This window comes from Falco punctatus (genome assembly GCF_963210335.1).
Source record: "Falco punctatus genome assembly, chromosome: 18".
Taxonomy (NCBI): domain Eukaryota; kingdom Metazoa; phylum Chordata; class Aves; order Falconiformes; family Falconidae; genus Falco; species Falco punctatus.
The window spans coordinates 4364372-4380546 of record NC_137598.1 but is presented as its reverse complement, the minus strand read 5'-3'; the positions used below and the strand labels follow the sequence as shown (position 1 = coordinate 4380546).

At 47.4% G+C, this 16175-nt stretch overlaps 1 protein-coding gene across 4 annotated transcripts in view; it reads left to right on the top strand.

Annotated features, from left to right (window-relative positions):
- SCN8A (sodium voltage-gated channel alpha subunit 8) overlaps positions 1–16175 on the top strand; it is a 55625-nt gene that overhangs the window by 21502 nt on the left and 17948 nt on the right. For 3 of the 4 annotated variants that reach the window (XM_080368802.1, XM_080368800.1, XM_080368803.1), the window contains 11 exons: positions 1673–1764; positions 5974–6195; positions 6999–7062; positions 7662–7803; positions 8498–8704; positions 9239–9526; positions 9915–10274; positions 12046–12181; positions 13973–14211; positions 14631–14804; positions 15773–16129. In XM_080368802.1, the coding sequence (XP_080224928.1) occupies positions 1673–1764; positions 5974–6195; positions 6999–7062; positions 7662–7803; positions 8498–8704; positions 9239–9526; positions 9915–10274; positions 12046–12181; positions 13973–14211; positions 14631–14804; positions 15773–16129 (2281 nt within the window). Of the gene's footprint in view, positions 1–1440; positions 1533–1672; positions 1765–5973; positions 6196–6998; positions 7063–7661; positions 7804–8497; positions 8705–9238; positions 9527–9914; positions 10275–12045; positions 12182–13972; positions 14212–14630; positions 14805–15772; positions 16130–16175 lie in introns of all 4 variants that reach the window. The other variant, XM_080368801.1, reaches the window with a different exon arrangement.

Sequence of the window (16175 nt, the reverse complement as noted above, 5' to 3'; positions counted from 1 at the left end):
ACACTAGATTTCTGGGTTTTTTTTTTTCCTTCCTGGCCTGCGTTGATCATTGTTTAGGCTTAGTGCCACTGCTGAAAACCAGGTGTATGACACTAGTAGTCTGAATCGCCGGTAGAGAAGACTTTGTCTTTTTTTTTTTTTTTTTTTTTTTTCCCCCTCTTCTCTATTTGTTTTTGAACATTGCACGTGTGCATGGTTGGGCTCCTGTAGAAAACAGCCGATGAAAACTCAGGGATCACGTAGGAGTGCTCAGGAGCCGAATTTTCAAGGGTTCAGAGCACTTGAATTTAATTGTAGTAACATGCTTTAATTATACAAAATGCCTTTTTTGGGGGGGGCTGGATTCTGCACCCAAGGTTGTTGATTTCCCTGAGTTTCTGTTCTTTTTCTACTTGCCTTTTCCTTGTCTGTTTAAATTATATGCAAAGAGTTGGACATGGTAGACCAGAAGGCAAATAACTAGGAGCTTTTTTGCTTCAGAGCAGACGGGGATCTGCTGTGCAGGGTGTAAACACCCCTGCGTGGGTAAAGCTCCCAGTTCCGCGCACACAGACCGAGTTTGACCTGTGAATTAGTTATTTCCTTTATTTCTCCATAAATTAACAAGTAGCAGCACGCCAGCTTTAAAAGGCTCGGTGCATTGGTCTTAAATAAACGTGCCAAATCTCCGTCTGCTCGGTAACCTCCTTGTTTCCAGGGAGGTTGCCTGTAGATTTCAAATACAATTTTATTTTATTTTTGTGTCAAGGGCTAGAGCAAGCCTGTGCCTTGCTTAAATCCCACTGAGAGGGGCTAAGTTTTATGAAGCACCTGAGCCCTTTCTGCACCAGGAAAGATATTGAATATTGCACCTTTCTTTGCTTTTTCGTACCGTGTTGCTCCCCAGGCGGCACAGAGGAAATATTTTAAGTTCTGGTAAAACAGAACTTCATTAACTTTGCACCAAGCCTCTTATCCTCGGTGTATCTCAGGTTTATCCCCTGGTAAAACGGGGATAATCGCCCTGCCTGTGGCTCGCAAACAGGTCGTAAAGCGCAAAGGATGAAAATGAAGGATGCTAATCAAAGCAAAAGGCGATCACGCTTTATTAAAAGCCTGAAGTGATGCGAATATCCCTGAAACCACTGAACTGAAGTCGCCAGGTCTCCTCGCCCGTTTGCCACTTTGACAGTTATCTTTTTCTGGAGGGAAAGCCTTAAATTTTTCCAGTCCCGTATAGGCGAAAAGGCGAGTATCTTAACTGTGCACCTGGCCAAGCTGGTTGCAGCGTGGAGAGACTTAAAACTGGGTTTTGGCTCTGAAATTTGTCCGTCCCTCTCTTTGAAACGCCAGTTTCTAAAAGCGTTTTGACTGACGAGCTGTTTTTCCTGCAAACAAGACAGACTGTATGAAAAGGAAGGTGACCCCAACGGTGCCATTAACTCTGGTTTAATTCTGCAGGTATATAACAGAGTTTGTAAACCTAGGCAATGTTTCAGCTCTGCGCACTTTCAGGGTTCTGAGAGCTTTGAAAACTATTTCTGTAATTCCAGGTAAGGCGGCCTCCGGTTGGTGTTAGCTGTTGGGTACAGGCCCCCTGTGAGTGATGTATTGCTTTTGTCTGTAGTTGTTGTTTTATTTTGGTTGTGTGTATTGTCATGGTGTTTTTTGTGTGTGACCTCCCTCATTGCAGATATGTCACAGAGTTTGTGGACCTTGGGAATGTCTCAGCATTGAGAACTTTCAGAGTTCTCCGAGCTTTGAAAACTATCTCTGTTATTCCAGGTGAGAACTGTTAAGCATTAAAGGCTGGTCTTGTGTGTATCTTTTCCATACCTCCCCCCTCCGTCCTGCATTGCTTATTTCTCAGAAATGGCGCTGGGATATTTTTGATGGGCTTTGCAGTCTGTATCAACAGAGTCGTTTGAAATTAAAGCTTCTGGACCATCAAATTATGGGATGAACAGGTCCGCTGCCCCGTACCTCTTTATCCCTGTGGCCACCTGACCTCTGGAATGGAAGCCAGACCTGAAGTTGAGCTTCGGATGAATAACGACCACATGCTCCCTTCCCTTCCAGGCCGAACGGTTTCTTGCTCAGCAAGTTGCCCCGGTATCGCCAGTGTCTTTAGAGTTGGTGTAGGAATAACTTTGTAAAGCCAAGTAAGCAAAACCAAACCCAGATTAAAACTTTTCCACGTGAGGCTGCTTCAATTACGTGGGATCAGGCAGGATCCAGGGCAGGTCATCTTCTAGGTGATCCCTGAGCTGCCTCCCCACCTGCTGGAGGGGTTGGTGCTGCCAAACGGAGTGTTGGCATTACCAGCTTTTGGTATGGCGTAGTGCAGCCGATTGTCAGCTATTACTGTGCAACAGGAAATTACTGTGCAATTAGTGACCCAAAGCATTGACCATGCTTTCAGTGAGCCAGAAGTCCTCGTTGGGAGAGCTGCCCATTTCCCGTGCCACCCCTGGAGCTGGGCTTTGCGGGACTGTCACTTACAAAGTGACGCTTCTACGCTCTTAATCTGGGTGTCCGAGGGTAAGCGATGGCCCCTCCTTTATTGTTAGAGACCACGGAGGCATTACGGGCTGGGAATATGGTTCTGATCCTGAATTCTTGTGCAGAAAATTCTCGTGCAGGTGGTTTCTCAAAAGTGGCCCTGATTCTAAGGTCAAGCTCACGGCTCAGTTCTCACAAGCACTGAAGCATCTCTAGATTTCCAGTTCTCAGGTTCTTGACCTGCCTCAAGGTAGGCACCCAAAACCATCAATCGCTTGATGAGGTTTTTTTGGTCTTCTATTTGCGCTTTGTTTCCTAATGCATTCACTGATGATGGTTCTTTTGCTTTCTCAGGCTACACTTGCATATACGTTTGCCAGAAAAGAGACTATGGAATTGTAGGGGCCCATCACTTTTTGTCCCCATTCCAGACTGCTAAACCCATCAGATGTACATGGCTGTTGTGCATGATGTTCTTAAGTGGCGCCTGCTTTCCTTGCACCGAATGAGAATATGCTAGAATAACGTTCTTATTTAGCCTTCCTTAATGTCCGGCAGTGCACATCCAAAGAGCAAAAGAGATTTGCTAATTGCTGTTTAATGTCCGGCCGTGCACATCCAAAGAGAAAAGATATTTGGTAATTGCCGTTAGCGGTGCACTGGACGGATCCGAAGCGCAGTTGCGATTCTATCAGCCTGCTACAGGTATTAAGTGGCTTGCCTGAAGAAAAGCATCGATGTTATAAAATCAGATGTGTCTGTTTTGCTTTCGTATTCCTAGCAAAGTGAAGATGACGCGGCTTTCGTGAGCTGGGTGCTGAATGTGTGGCAGCATGCCTTGTCTTCCTACGGAAAGGAGCGGAACGGTTCAGTTTTGTATCGGTCTCTCCATACTGCTCGAAACCAAAGGAGTTTTCCTTTTATTTCACGTGACGGCAAGGGGGTGTGTGTGGATCTGAGCCCTTCCAAGTTCAGCACAGCCCTAAGCTTTCCTAAAGGGATGATTTTCTGCCTACTTTTATTAGTTAATGTGATATTTATGAGAGGATGATCTGCCCCGCAGCCGAGGTGGGGCTGGTGGAGCACCCGTGGCTGGAACGGTCGATGGCCAGCCTGTGGTTTATTTGTCTCCCTTTGGCTCCAGGATGGGATTTTCCCAGCTGGGGTTCTGCAGGACGTAGGTAAAGCACAAAACCTGCAGTAAAACCCCCCTCTCCCATCTGGGACTTAACAACATGCGGAATGTAAAGCATTTGTGTGATTAGCCTTTGGGGTTATTTAATAGGAATTTAGGTGCAGAATGCTCTTGATGGGTTTTAGTGCTGTCATGTCTCAGGGAAGAAGGGATTTTTAGAATATGCTTAATATTAAAACGTAAAGGGGTTCCCCTTCTGCTCCAGTGCCTCGAACGGAATGGGAATTCTAGCACTGTGCTGAGCTAACTAGAAACTCGTCTTAACAGCACAATGAGTGCTGACTACCTCTTCTATCAATAATTGGAATTATCCTCAGTGTGTTTTTTTAGACAAAAACAGGGACTATAACCAGAATACAACGTGCCACTGAAAAAAATTCCGTGCAGGTAGAGGGTCTGTCCGGATCCGTGTGACAGGAGCAGACTGTGAGCTAAAACATCAAAATATCGCTTTCATCTGATGGCTTTAGACCATAGTAAACTCAGTGGTGGTCTGATGGTATCATTTTACTGCTGCTGTTATTAGTGTTTTAATTGCCTAATGCCATCAGTGTCCCTGTGACACACTTCCATGAAAGGGGATCCAGGCTAATCAGGATCTGCGGTCCTGAAGGCGATCGCTCTGGCCGAAAGCTGTGGCCGTTGTGTTTGCCCTGTGGCTGGACTGGGAAGGCTCTTGCTGCCGGTTGATCAGCTCAGTGCCAAACCCCGTTCTTCGTACGTGGCTGTGGGAGAGCAGCATACAAACCGGGAACGCTGGCGCTGGCATGAGGGGCTGCATGCGCGGAGCGGTGCATCTTCGGGCGATGGAGAGGAGCATGAAACGGTTTGTCTGCCAGAAACGGCAAAAACCTGCTTCGTGTGGGCGTAGGGCTTTGGCGTTGGCTAAAAGTTGTGAAGGATGAAGTAAAAGACGTTTTGCAAAATTATTCCTCTGTCAGAATTCCTTTTTTTTATTGAGCTGGGATTGAATCTCTACGTTCCTGATAGGGATCAAACCTCTGATGGGATGGAAAGGTTTGCTAGGATGGAAAGCTTTGTTGGCATAGCAAGATTTGTTGGGATAGAACGGTTTGCCGGGATAGAACGGTTTGCTGGGATAAAAAGGTTTGCCAGGATAGAGAGGTTTGTTGGGATAGCGAGATTTGCTGGCATAGAAAGGTTTGCCAGGATGGAAAAGTTTGCCAGGATAGAGAGGTTTGTTGGGATAGCAAGATTTGCTGGGATGGAAAGGTTTGCCGGGATGGAAAAGTTTGCCAGGATAGAGGGGTTGGCTGGGATGGAGAGATTTGTTGGGATAGAATGGTTTGACAGGATAGAAAGGTTTGCCAGGATAGAGAGGTTTGTTGGGATAGCAAGATTTTCCGGGATGGAAAGGTTTATTGCCTTGGCCAGAGCCCTGGATCAGACCAGCCCTGAATTCATCTGGATCTGTGATATTTTAAATTTAATTTTCCCTCTTCCCTCCCTCCATCCGCCTTCACTATTTATTTATAAATGCAAGACGGCGCTACCCGACATTGGGGAGGCTGATTAAAGGGCCCTGATGCCGTTTGATTTCTGCGTCTAGAATCCTTGTGTGTTTAGATCTGCCCCCTGAAAGCCCCAGCGCTGTGTTCCTCCCCAGTTCGCGGATGCTGCCTCTTGCAGAAGGGTTTGGAAAACCGGCAGGATTCTTGGCTTAGGCCTGAGTTCCCTTCTGTTACTGAGCCTTGCCTAGGAACGATCCCGATGGCCTCGGGAAAAGCCGAAGAGCCAGCACTCTGGATGAAACCCTGCCCTCCCCGTAACAACCCCCATCCTCTAAATGAAAGATTCGTCTCCCACAAAAGTGCGGAAAGGGTTTCGTTAAGCAGCAGAAACTTCAGATGTAGGCAGTTGGAAAGGGGTTGGATCCTTGGAAGTTGTTGTGCCAATAAGTTGGGCTTGAACATGACTTAAACGTGTCCAGGGAGAGGTTTGTAGCCGTGTATCTTCATTGAACGTGTCTGTTCAGACAAATCCTGCTTTCATGGGGGTGACTCCGAGCGTGCCCCACACCCTTCTGCCATGTTCGGGTGCTCTCGGGGCTGAGCGCCGTGCTTTGGGTTGTGCAAACTGGCTGGTTCACCAGTGAAACCAGTGAGCTTGGGTCCTTCAGCACCTCGGCAGCACTTGGAAAAACCTGGATGCGAGCGGCGGTTCCCAGGAATCCGCCGTCCCATCGCCGCAATCTTTTGCCACCGTATGTATTTAATTATTTCCCTGCCTTTTCCCTCTCCAGGAGTTGATTTCGAGTCTTGTTTTCTTCTCCACAGGCTTGAAGACCATTGTGGGTGCCCTGATCCAGTCCGTGAAGAAGCTGTCGGACGTGATGATCTTGACGGTGTTTTGTCTCAGCGTCTTCGCTCTGATCGGCTTGCAGCTCTTCATGGGCAATTTAAGGAACAAGTGCGTGATATGGCCGATAAACGTGAATGAGACTTACCTGGATAACGGCTCCAGGGGCTTCGACTGGGAGGAATACACCAACAATATGTGTAGGTATTTCTGCAACCTCGTGATTTGGCATCACGCCGCCAAGCGGGATTTCGGACGGGCCGTGGAGTGTGGCATGCCCAGCTCTGCGCAGTAAAACCCCCGCCCCGTGCAGATATTTTTGGGATTTTAGAAACCTGCCCTTATTAAGGTGTTTTTAGTTGTGTTCATCTTTCAGAAGGTCTTGGCTGCGCTCGTTTAGCTAAAGGTTTTGTCAAAAATGCTGCTTTTTTCCTGCCTTTTTTCCTGCCTTTTTTCCTGCCTTTTTTCCTGCCTTTTTTCCTGGTTCTTCCCCCTTCCCCCCCCCCCCCCCCTTTTTTTTTTGTTTCCAATGAAAAACTGTTGACATACGGTAAACAGGAAGGAACTCTGCCCATTTGAATTCCCGCGCTGAACGTCAGCCCCTGCACTTAGTTTTGCTGAGTCCTTCAGACAGCGCGCAGGATGGTGCTGGGACCTGCGCAGCATCCTTCCCCGCTGGCGGGGTTTCAGAGCTGGAAACGATGCTGCGGATCATCAAGGACTCCAAGTTTTTGTAATTTCATTTCTTCCTCCCGTCTCAGGTGGAGCTCCTCCACCGTGCAGTCAGCTACTTTTAAATCTTTATCCAAAATGCTGTCGTGGCTTCAGAGAGATGTTTAAATTTCGGCACGGTTAGTGGGTCTGATGTTATTTAAACCAGTTATAGTTTACTGATAAATTTATCCAGAGGGCTCTTCAGCAAAGGTTTTTGTGGTTCTGTAGTATGTTAAATCCTGACTCCCTATGTGTGTGTGCGTAATCTTTTCTTTTTCATCTTCCCCAGCAAATTTTTACATCATTCCTGGTGCCCCTGATCCTTTGCTCTGTGGTAACAGCTCTGATGCAGGGTGAGTGTTGAGCTTTATTAAAAGCAGAGACTCTTAATTACTGTCGATGTCGCCTAATAATGGCAAAACCTTTGGAATATTTCCTGTTGCTTCCTTTGTTGGTTGAGGTGTTTTTTTGCATGTAAAGGGTTTCACTTTCTTAATTATTAATCCACTTTTACCATCGGTTTGACTAATATAACACAAGCGGGCATCTCAGGAGGCAGGTATGGCTAACAATGATTACTAGCAGCATTATTTCCCACGAGAACCATCTGAGAAGTAGGGGATGGAGGCTGAGAAATGGAAACTTTCCATGTGCCGTTGGTTTTTCACCCTCTCCTTCAGCCCTGAGGATGCTTAGAGCAAAAGCTCATCCTTGGGGCTCATGTTAGGTGAAAAGCCACGTGTCACCGCGTCTCGTTTCCATCGGACAGAGAGAACAGGGCTTGTCTGACTCCCCCCTCAGCCTCCTCCCCTGCTCTTCTGGCTTGACACGGAAAGCAAAACCCGTGCCGTTTGTTAGGAGGGTTGTAAATATCTCCCTAAGCGTGGAGAACGTGCATGTTTTCAACTTGGTGCTGCCTCGGTGCTCTGAACTGGTTGTCATCTTTCCGCAGTCAATGCCCGGAGGGTTACACATGCATGAAAGCAGGACGGAACCCCAACTACGGTTACACAAGCTTCGACACTTTCAGCTGGGCTTTTCTGGCTTTATTTCGCCTTATGACTCAGGACTTTTGGGAAAACTTGTATCAATTAGTAAGTAAACGCTTTGCTTCAACGTTAATGCAAGGTGAGAATTTGGGGCAACGCAGGAGAGGAACGTGCGATATTTTTTTATTTTATTCCACCTATCTGAAAGGATAACTGCCAGTACAGCTGCGTGGTGAGACGCTGGGTGGTGAGGAGGATGGGGATGGTACCTGGAAGCGGGTGTCCCACTCTTTGAAGTCCAGAAGGAACGGCAGGACCTCAGCGTGCATGCGGATGGGCTGGGAATTCATTCTGGATGAGCCTGAGCGCCTGCCGCAGAACTTGCGAGCAGCCCAGCCCTGCTCACAGAAGGTGCTGAGGCGCTTTTTAGGGCAGAATGTTTCCCAGTAACCTGAGGATGCTTTGGGGATCTTGCTGAAATGGCTTTTCTTCGATTTTCTTTTGGTTTAAGGGAGTCTGAGCACTGAGTTGCTGAGGTTTAAGGCAGTCTAAGGCTGTGAATCGTGTTCAGTTTGCATCCATCGGATGGTCCCTTCAGAGGGGAAGAGGGATGTCGCCTTTTGCGTTCATGGCTGAGGAATGTACTGTGCCTTAGTGCTCTGAGGTGCTGAGACGTTAAATATTCAGCACCGTTGTATTTTCTTAGAAACATTCAGGTCAGGACGCTTGGGATCGGTGCATTGGGTGTCACTCGGAAATCGTTTTCCCCTTTCCTTTTACCATTCTTTTCTACTTCCAGACCTTACGAGCAGCAGGGAAAACCTACATGATCTTCTTCGTCTTGGTGATCTTTGTGGGATCATTCTACCTGGTTAATCTGATCCTGGCTGTGGTAGCCATGGCTTATGAAGAGCAGAACCAGGCGACGCTGGAGGAGGCAGAGCAGAAGGAAGCAGAATTTAAAGCCATGTTAGAGCAATTGAAAAAGCAGCAGGAAGAAGCACAGGTGAGTGTTTCCATTGCTTGGGTTTGGATGCTTTTGCCTATTTTAAGGTTTATTTGCCTGTCAGTGAGGTATGATGAAGAAAACGGCAGCGATCCCGTGGCTGGCTCACCTGGCATCGTGTCCCTTGTTGGCTGGGGCTGCCGGTGCTTCCCTGCTGTTGCTGGCGTTTCCTGAATGATCCACAAGCTGGCTGTGATCATTTTCTGCTGGAAAACTTCTCTCCTGTTAAGGGAATTTTAAATCTTCTCAGAGCTCCTAGTGCAGTGCGGGAATATGTCTGCAAGAAGGACAAGTTCATCTTTGTTGGTCCTGTGTCAGATGCTGATAAACAAAGCCGAGGGACCGAGAGATATTTTACCACCTGCAAAAGTAAACTAGGAACAATTTTTTACAAATCCTGGCTGCAGGTTTCTTCCAGGAGAAAAAATCAGCATCTCAATCCTGCCCCAAAGACTCGTCCTTAGGTGCATTAAGCCGTCTATGAATCCTGGTAAGATCTGATTTATTTTTCCCTTCTCTTGCCTACGCCCTCAGGCTGCGGCTATGGTCACTTCGGCAGGGACGGTCTCCGAAGACGCTGTGGAAGATGATGGTGGGGGGAGGATGTCTCGGAGCTCCTCGGAGATTTCCAAACTCAGTTCCAAGAGTGCCAAGGAGCGTCGGAACAGGAGGAAAAAACGAAAGGACAAGGAGTTGTCGGAAGGAGAGGAGAAGTGCGACAACGAAAAGGTGTTCAAGTCCGAGTCTGAGGATGGCATGAGGAGGAAGGCGTTCAGGCTGCCAGATAACAGGCTAGGAAGGAAATTTTCCATCATGAACCAGGTAGTTTGAATTTCCTTGGCTACTGTTCATGCTCGCTTGTAGTCGGGATCATAGTCTAGATCCCTATTAGCATGCCAAAGGGATCTGCCCACCGTCTTAAGCTTGCAGGGGACCAGGAGGCTGCTTAACGGGCCACGTTTGCAGCCCTTGCCCACACTTCTCCTGGCTTGAAGTTGTTTCTGAGAGGAGCAAATGCAGCCAGTAACCTCCTCACCAACGTAGCTCAGCCAGCCGAGGCTCAGCACCTCTCCCAGTGTGGCTGACGACAGCGCTGGTGCTTTGGGTAGACCTGGAGAGGGAGCGAGACCCCTTTAGCAGTACTCAGCACCGCAGCGCTTTGTTTCCATGCTATTGATGCTGTTGTCGTTCTTTCTTTTCTCCCTCCTAGTCTCTCCTCAGTATCCCAGGCTCCCCTTTTCTCTCTCGACACAACAGCAAGAGCAGCATCTTCAGCTACAAAGGGCGGTTTCGCGACCCGGGTTCGGAGAACGAGTTCGCCGACGACGAGCACAGCACGGTGGAGGAAAGCGAAGGCAGGAGAGATTCCCTCTTCATCCCCATCCGCGGTCGCGATCGGAGGAGCAGCTACAGCGGCTACAGCGGCTACAGCCAAGGCAGCCGATCCTCGCGGATTTTCCCCAACCTCCGGCGAAACGTCAAGAGGAACAGCACGGTGGATTGCAACGGCGTGGTGTCCCTCATCGGTGGCCCGCCTTCCAGCATGCCTGGGGGCCGCCTTCTGCCTGAGGTGAAAATAGATAAGGCAGCTACCGATGGCAGTGGAAGGATGTCAATGAGTAGCCAGCGTAGGCATGGCGGTCCGTCCTCTCCTCCTGCCTGCCACTCTTGGGGTGAACCAGGCATCCTGCCGGAATGAGCATCGGGCGGGCGATACGGTCCAGACTGGATTAACCCCCCCCGTGCTTTAACATCCCCTTTCTTTCCTTCTCAAACTCCGACACCCACCTCCTTCTCCCACCCCGGCTTCCTGGGAAAAAAAAACCACTTGGAATTGAGTCCTTCGTTAAAGGACTGATATTAATAGGGATGCTGGGGGTGTGGTGGGGCAATTCGTAAGGAGCTGTTGAAAGCATGGGGAGCCCAACCAAAGCTTGTTGCAAGTGCTCTCCACGACAAGAGAAAATATTTATTTTATATATTTATAGATATATTTATAATGGGGATTTCAAGGGAAACACAGTCTTTTAGCTCCCACTAAATTTTGCAAGGGAAACTGTTGGTAAAAGAAGGAAATTTTAAAATACCGTTTCTGAATTTTCCTTGACTATGACTTTTTGTAGTGAGTTGGCTGAGTTGGTGTTGAGTAACCCTCTTAGTGGATCAACATTTCAGAGTGAAGGAGGGAAACAAAGCTCAAAATGCAGAGTATTAGTTAGTGGGGCGTAAAAGAATCTGGATAAGATTGTACCGACATCATTTGAGAGATGCCGAAATCAATCATTTCTGAGAAAAATCTGATTACCGTGCCTATAAATTCCAAGCAATTTTTTTGTAGTTTTCTTAATTCTTGTAACATGTTTGACCTTAATTAGTTATGTTAAGCATCAGTTGCTACCTGTTTTTTTCCCCTCCCTAGTTAGCATGTTAATACAGTGTTTTGCTTGAGTAGTTAATTCCCTTTCTAAAGCAGCATGGATGCGGTAGGAATAGTAATCTGCACGATGCATGCGTAAAAGAGAAAGTATTACTTAGCAGTTATTTTGCTGACTCTATATGTAGAGTTCAACATGCAACAAGTGATTAACTACCACGTTCGGAGAGCTGCACGGGCTGTGCGGAGACCTTGCTTTGTTAGCAGGCAGCAGCAAAATCCTGTAATGAGGGGGGAAACCCGTAGTTATCTGTTAGTACTCCAGGTTGTGCCTAACGAGGATGGGCATCTCCAGGGGAGGGAAGCTGTGAGGTGCCTCTAGAGGTGCAAGAGCTTTGACGGGAGCAGAGCGAGGTGATGCTTCACGGGGATGAACTCGAGACCTGGTTCAGTTCCCTGTCGTGTTAAAAATTAAGCTTCGTAGGGGGCTGGAGCGGGAGGAATCCCCGCTGGTTCTCGGTGATGTGGCTGAACTTCTTCCATCCAAATTTTCAGATGCAGATTTTGAAACAAATGTTGGTACTGTCAGATGTTGCGTTCCTGACCCTCGTTAACTGGGGTGGGTCAGGCTCCCAACAGCCGGGCTGTAAAGCGACCTGGTTAATAAAAGTCACTAGTGCTGTTTGGTAGTGGTAGGGAGCATAAATGACTTGGTACTCCAGCAGCCTTCATTAGAAATGTTCGTTAAAATACAGTCCTTCGTTTTTCTGAGGCTGGGGAGCACTGGTGCTAGCAGAAATGAGAGGGCTTGAGTTTTGGTGTGACCATTTATATCTTGTAGGAAGGGGAGGACAGTGGGAGCAAAGACGCTTTTCTCTCTTGGGCTTATGTATTTTCTAGGCTGAGAGTCTGTAAAATACCGGCAAGGCTTGAAGACTTTGTATTAACCATCATACGAATTTTGCAGGGTACTACTGAAATCGAAATTAGAAAGAAACCTGGTGGGTCCCTGCTGGTCTCCATGGATCAGGTGAACGCATCCTATGGAAGAAAGGACCGAACCAACAGTGTGATGACCGGCTTGACGAATACCCTCGTGGAGGGTAGGTATGGCTCTGAGGTCTGGGCTCCCTCGGTACCTATCAATTGCCCTCCCTTGGTGTGTCGGACGAAGATCCCAAAGGTCTTTTCCGACCGAAATGATCCGATGAGAGAGGACCCATCCTGCTTTTACAGGTCGGGTTCCTCACCCCCCGTCTGCCCTGGGCTCCCTGTCCTGAGCTGTGCTGATGGCTGCGGGGATCAGAGCGATAGCTGGGCTGTAGGGAGCTGGGGGAGGGGGATGGGCTGAGGTCAAGGGCAAGGTCAGGCAAGTGCTGCACAGCAGAGATCGGGTTTGACCTTTGGGTGTCTGACAGGGGACCTGCGAGCCCATCGGGTGCGCAGGATTCAGCCGTCCCTGCGTCCAAGTAGTTCATAGTCCCGCATTGGTTTTGCCTAAACCTGCTGCTTTTGAGTCATTATGGAGCCAGAAATATTTATTAAGACTTTATTTCACTTGGTTTTGCACCTGAATTACGTAGATACAGAGGTGAAGGCAGCGGAGAGCTGTACTTTTACAACAATGAGTATGCAGTGCAGGGATGATGGGAGTAAGGCGCTGCCTGGTGCAGGTGTTCTGGCTCCTGCCTTCTCCCAAGGACCGCAGGGACCCCCCTTTGCTTACGAGCCGTGAGAGCAAAGGATGGGAGCTGTGCTGAGAGCTGCAGTGTGACAGCTGTCAAAAGAGAAAGGGACGGCGGGATGACGGCAATTCTGAAACGGACAGCACATGGAGATGAGATTTCCAACTCTTGTTATGCAAGAGCCAGCAAAAATTTCTGAACAGCAGCCGTATGAGGTTGATGATCTCAAATTCCTGCTGTCTCCTGCAATAAAATTGTATGAAAACTAAATATACTTAGAAACAGAGCAAGGTTCTGCTGCTGCTTCCCTCCCACACAAACGCCTACAGGCTACAGTGCTACGGTCCTCTTTTTTAACTTTAGAAATTCCAAGGCAACTAAATACTAAGCAACCAGAGAACCAATGAGAAAAAGAGCGCAGCGGTCCTTTCCCTACTCAGGAAGAATAAAACTTCAGCCTGAACAGCTGTATATCCTCAATGGAACCATTGCAAGTCAAAGAATAGAGGGGGGGAAACTCCTGATTTTTTTTACATTTTTTTTTTTTTTCCCTAAGCGCTTGAAATAAGCCAGTGTACAAAAAAAATAATGGACGCGGCATTGCGTTTGATTTCTGTAGATGGATGTGGTTAGTCTTAATCGGGTTATTCCTGTTTAAAATCCCTTGCAGCATTATGTCATGTATTTCCTCTTTTAGACTGCGTCTGCATTCAGCGCAGAATTCATTTAAGTTATTTTAAAAACTGGCACCAAAGACAGTTCAGGATCTGTAACTTGGATTTAAACCATTTTACCTTGATGGGTTCTGGGTTAAATATATCCCTTCGTTTAAAATAATTGGCACTGAATCATGAGAGCCAGGCAGGGCTGTTGCACAGGGTTGGAACTGCTCTTCCTGGTGACCTCATGCAGGTCAACTTGACCCAACTCTTCCATTGTGGCAACCCACACGGTTGGCCACGGTCGTAAGGTTCTGGGCTTAGTAACTCTTGGTCTTCGCTATTGCCAAGCATCCCGGAGTTCTTCTGGTTTGGGCGTTGTGTGTACGTGTGGAAAAACACACCTTTGGCCCCAAAATACTTAATTTTGATGCAAGTAGGGGGGTGTTTGTGACGGGGAGGTATTTTAGCCGTGCCGGCTGTCAAGACACATCCAGTGGCCGTAGAGGTGAAGACTCAACGCCGCTGCTGTTTTGTTTTGTCACTGTAGAGCTGGAAGAATCCCAGAGGAAGTGTCCCCCTTGCTGGTACAAATTCGCCAACACGTTTTTGATCTGGGAATGCCACCCGTACTGGATGAAGCTGAAGGAGATCGTGAACTTAATTGTCATGGATCCTTTTGTTGACTTGGCCATCACCATCTGTATCGTGCTGAACACTTTGTTTATGGCCATGGAGCACCACCCAATGACCCCGGAGTTTGAGCACGTGCTCTCCGTCGGAAATCTGGTAAGATACTACTGGTAAATATTCCTTACACATCTGCTCCTACTGGGATACGTTGCTAGTTAAGGAAGATTTAGGCTGAAAAAACTGGTTCTAGAGTGGTGTGAGCTTGCCACATTGCTCTGTGTCAACTCAGAGATGTTTGCTAAGGGTGCGCTTCTCCGGTCAGAATTCTTAAATTCCTTATTTAATTCCTTAAAATTCCAAAGTATTTAATTCCTGGTATGCCTGAGTAGGTCAGTGGTGTTTGTGCTGCATCGGAGGAGCAACGACTACTGCAGCCGAGCACGTGGCGTTGTGGGGGCTGCGCGTTTGAGTTGCTGTGACAAATGATGGGGTTGGATATTGAACCTGAACATCAGAACTTGAACCAAAATGACTCTTTACCTGTCCTTTGTCTGTCTCTCTCCTCACCACTCCAGGTTTTCACGGGAATTTTCACAGCTGAAATGTTCCTGAAGCTCATTGCCATGGATCCCTACTATTATTTCCAGGAAGGGTGGAACATCTTTGATGGATTTATTGTCTCCCTCAGTTTAATGGAACTGAGTCTAGCAGATGTGGAAGGACTTTCTGTGCTGCGATCTTTCCGATTGGTATTCCATATTCCAGTTCTTTTTGCATGTTACTCTCTTGGAGTCACTAGAAAGCTTTTTGCATAAGAAAAGACAAAAACCACCAGTTGTTTTCTGGTTTGGGGGAGGATGGAGGTGGAATAGAGTCATTTTTGAGGTCTCTTCTTACTTGACAACTGCTGTTCGTGAGATCTGAGCGATGGCTCGTTGCGTTTAGGCAGCGGAGGAGAACTTGGGAGGTGTTTTGTTGTTCTTCGTAGAGGTGGAGATGGACCACATCAGAACACACCTCTGATTTCACGTGGTCACATTTGGTAGGTTGTATGTTACACTGTCACAAAGGTGCTGGATACTTCCAGCCTTCGTGTGCTTTAACTTGTGCTGTCAATGGTTAAACTTCTGAAAATGAAATTAAAAAAACCTCAGGGTTGGATTTTTGGGTGCAGAGAACCACAACCGAGGTTGGATTTTCCAAGGAGCACAGTAATGAGAAGCTCCCGCTTATATCCAGCTTCAGAAAGTCTGTCTCCAAAGTGAGATCCTCTGGAAAACAGATTTTGATTGTGTGTTCTGGATGCGCCAGGAAAACAAATCCTTCCCAGGGGAAGATGAGAAGGATTCAGGGAAGCAAAAAGTAATTTTTTGTGACACACAGCCTTCAGATAACTCTTCTGTCTTCCTTAACATTGCAAAGTTTGCAAAGCGAGGTGGAAGCTCCGTGCTTTTCCCTTGTAAAGGGAGATCACTCTGTGTGTGGGGATAACTAAGTACAAAATACAGGATTTTTTTTTACCAAATTCAAAGAGAAGTTAAGTGTTCCCTGCTCCCGCTGACTTTGGTAGCAGAAGCATGGGCTTATGTTTACGTAAAATGTGAGATGGTTGCTGTTTAGGTAAAGTTCTGCCTGATTTTCCTCTTTAAGATGAAATTAAATTGTCATTTCTCTGTTTTGTTTTTGTTTTTTTGGGTTTGTTTGGTTTCTTTGGTAGCTGAGAGTCTTCAAACTGGCCAAGTCCTGGCCCACTCTGAACATGTTGATAAAAATCATCGGTAACTCAGTGGGTGCTTTGGGGAACTTGACCTTGGTGCTAGCCATCATCGTGTTCATCTTCGCCGTGGTGGGCATGCAGCTTTTCGGCAAAAGCTACAAGGAGTGTGTCTGCAAGATCAATCCGGAGTGTGAGCTACCCCGCTGGCACATGCACGATTTCTTCCACTCCTTCCTTATTGTCTTCCGTGTGTTGTGTGGGGAATGGATTGAGACCATGTGGGATTGTATGGAAGTAGCAGGACAGGCCATGTGCTTGATTGTCTTCATGATGGTCATGGTCATCGGAAATTTAGTGGTCAGTAAATGGTTACTGATGGTCTTTATTGGTTGCCTCTGGGTTG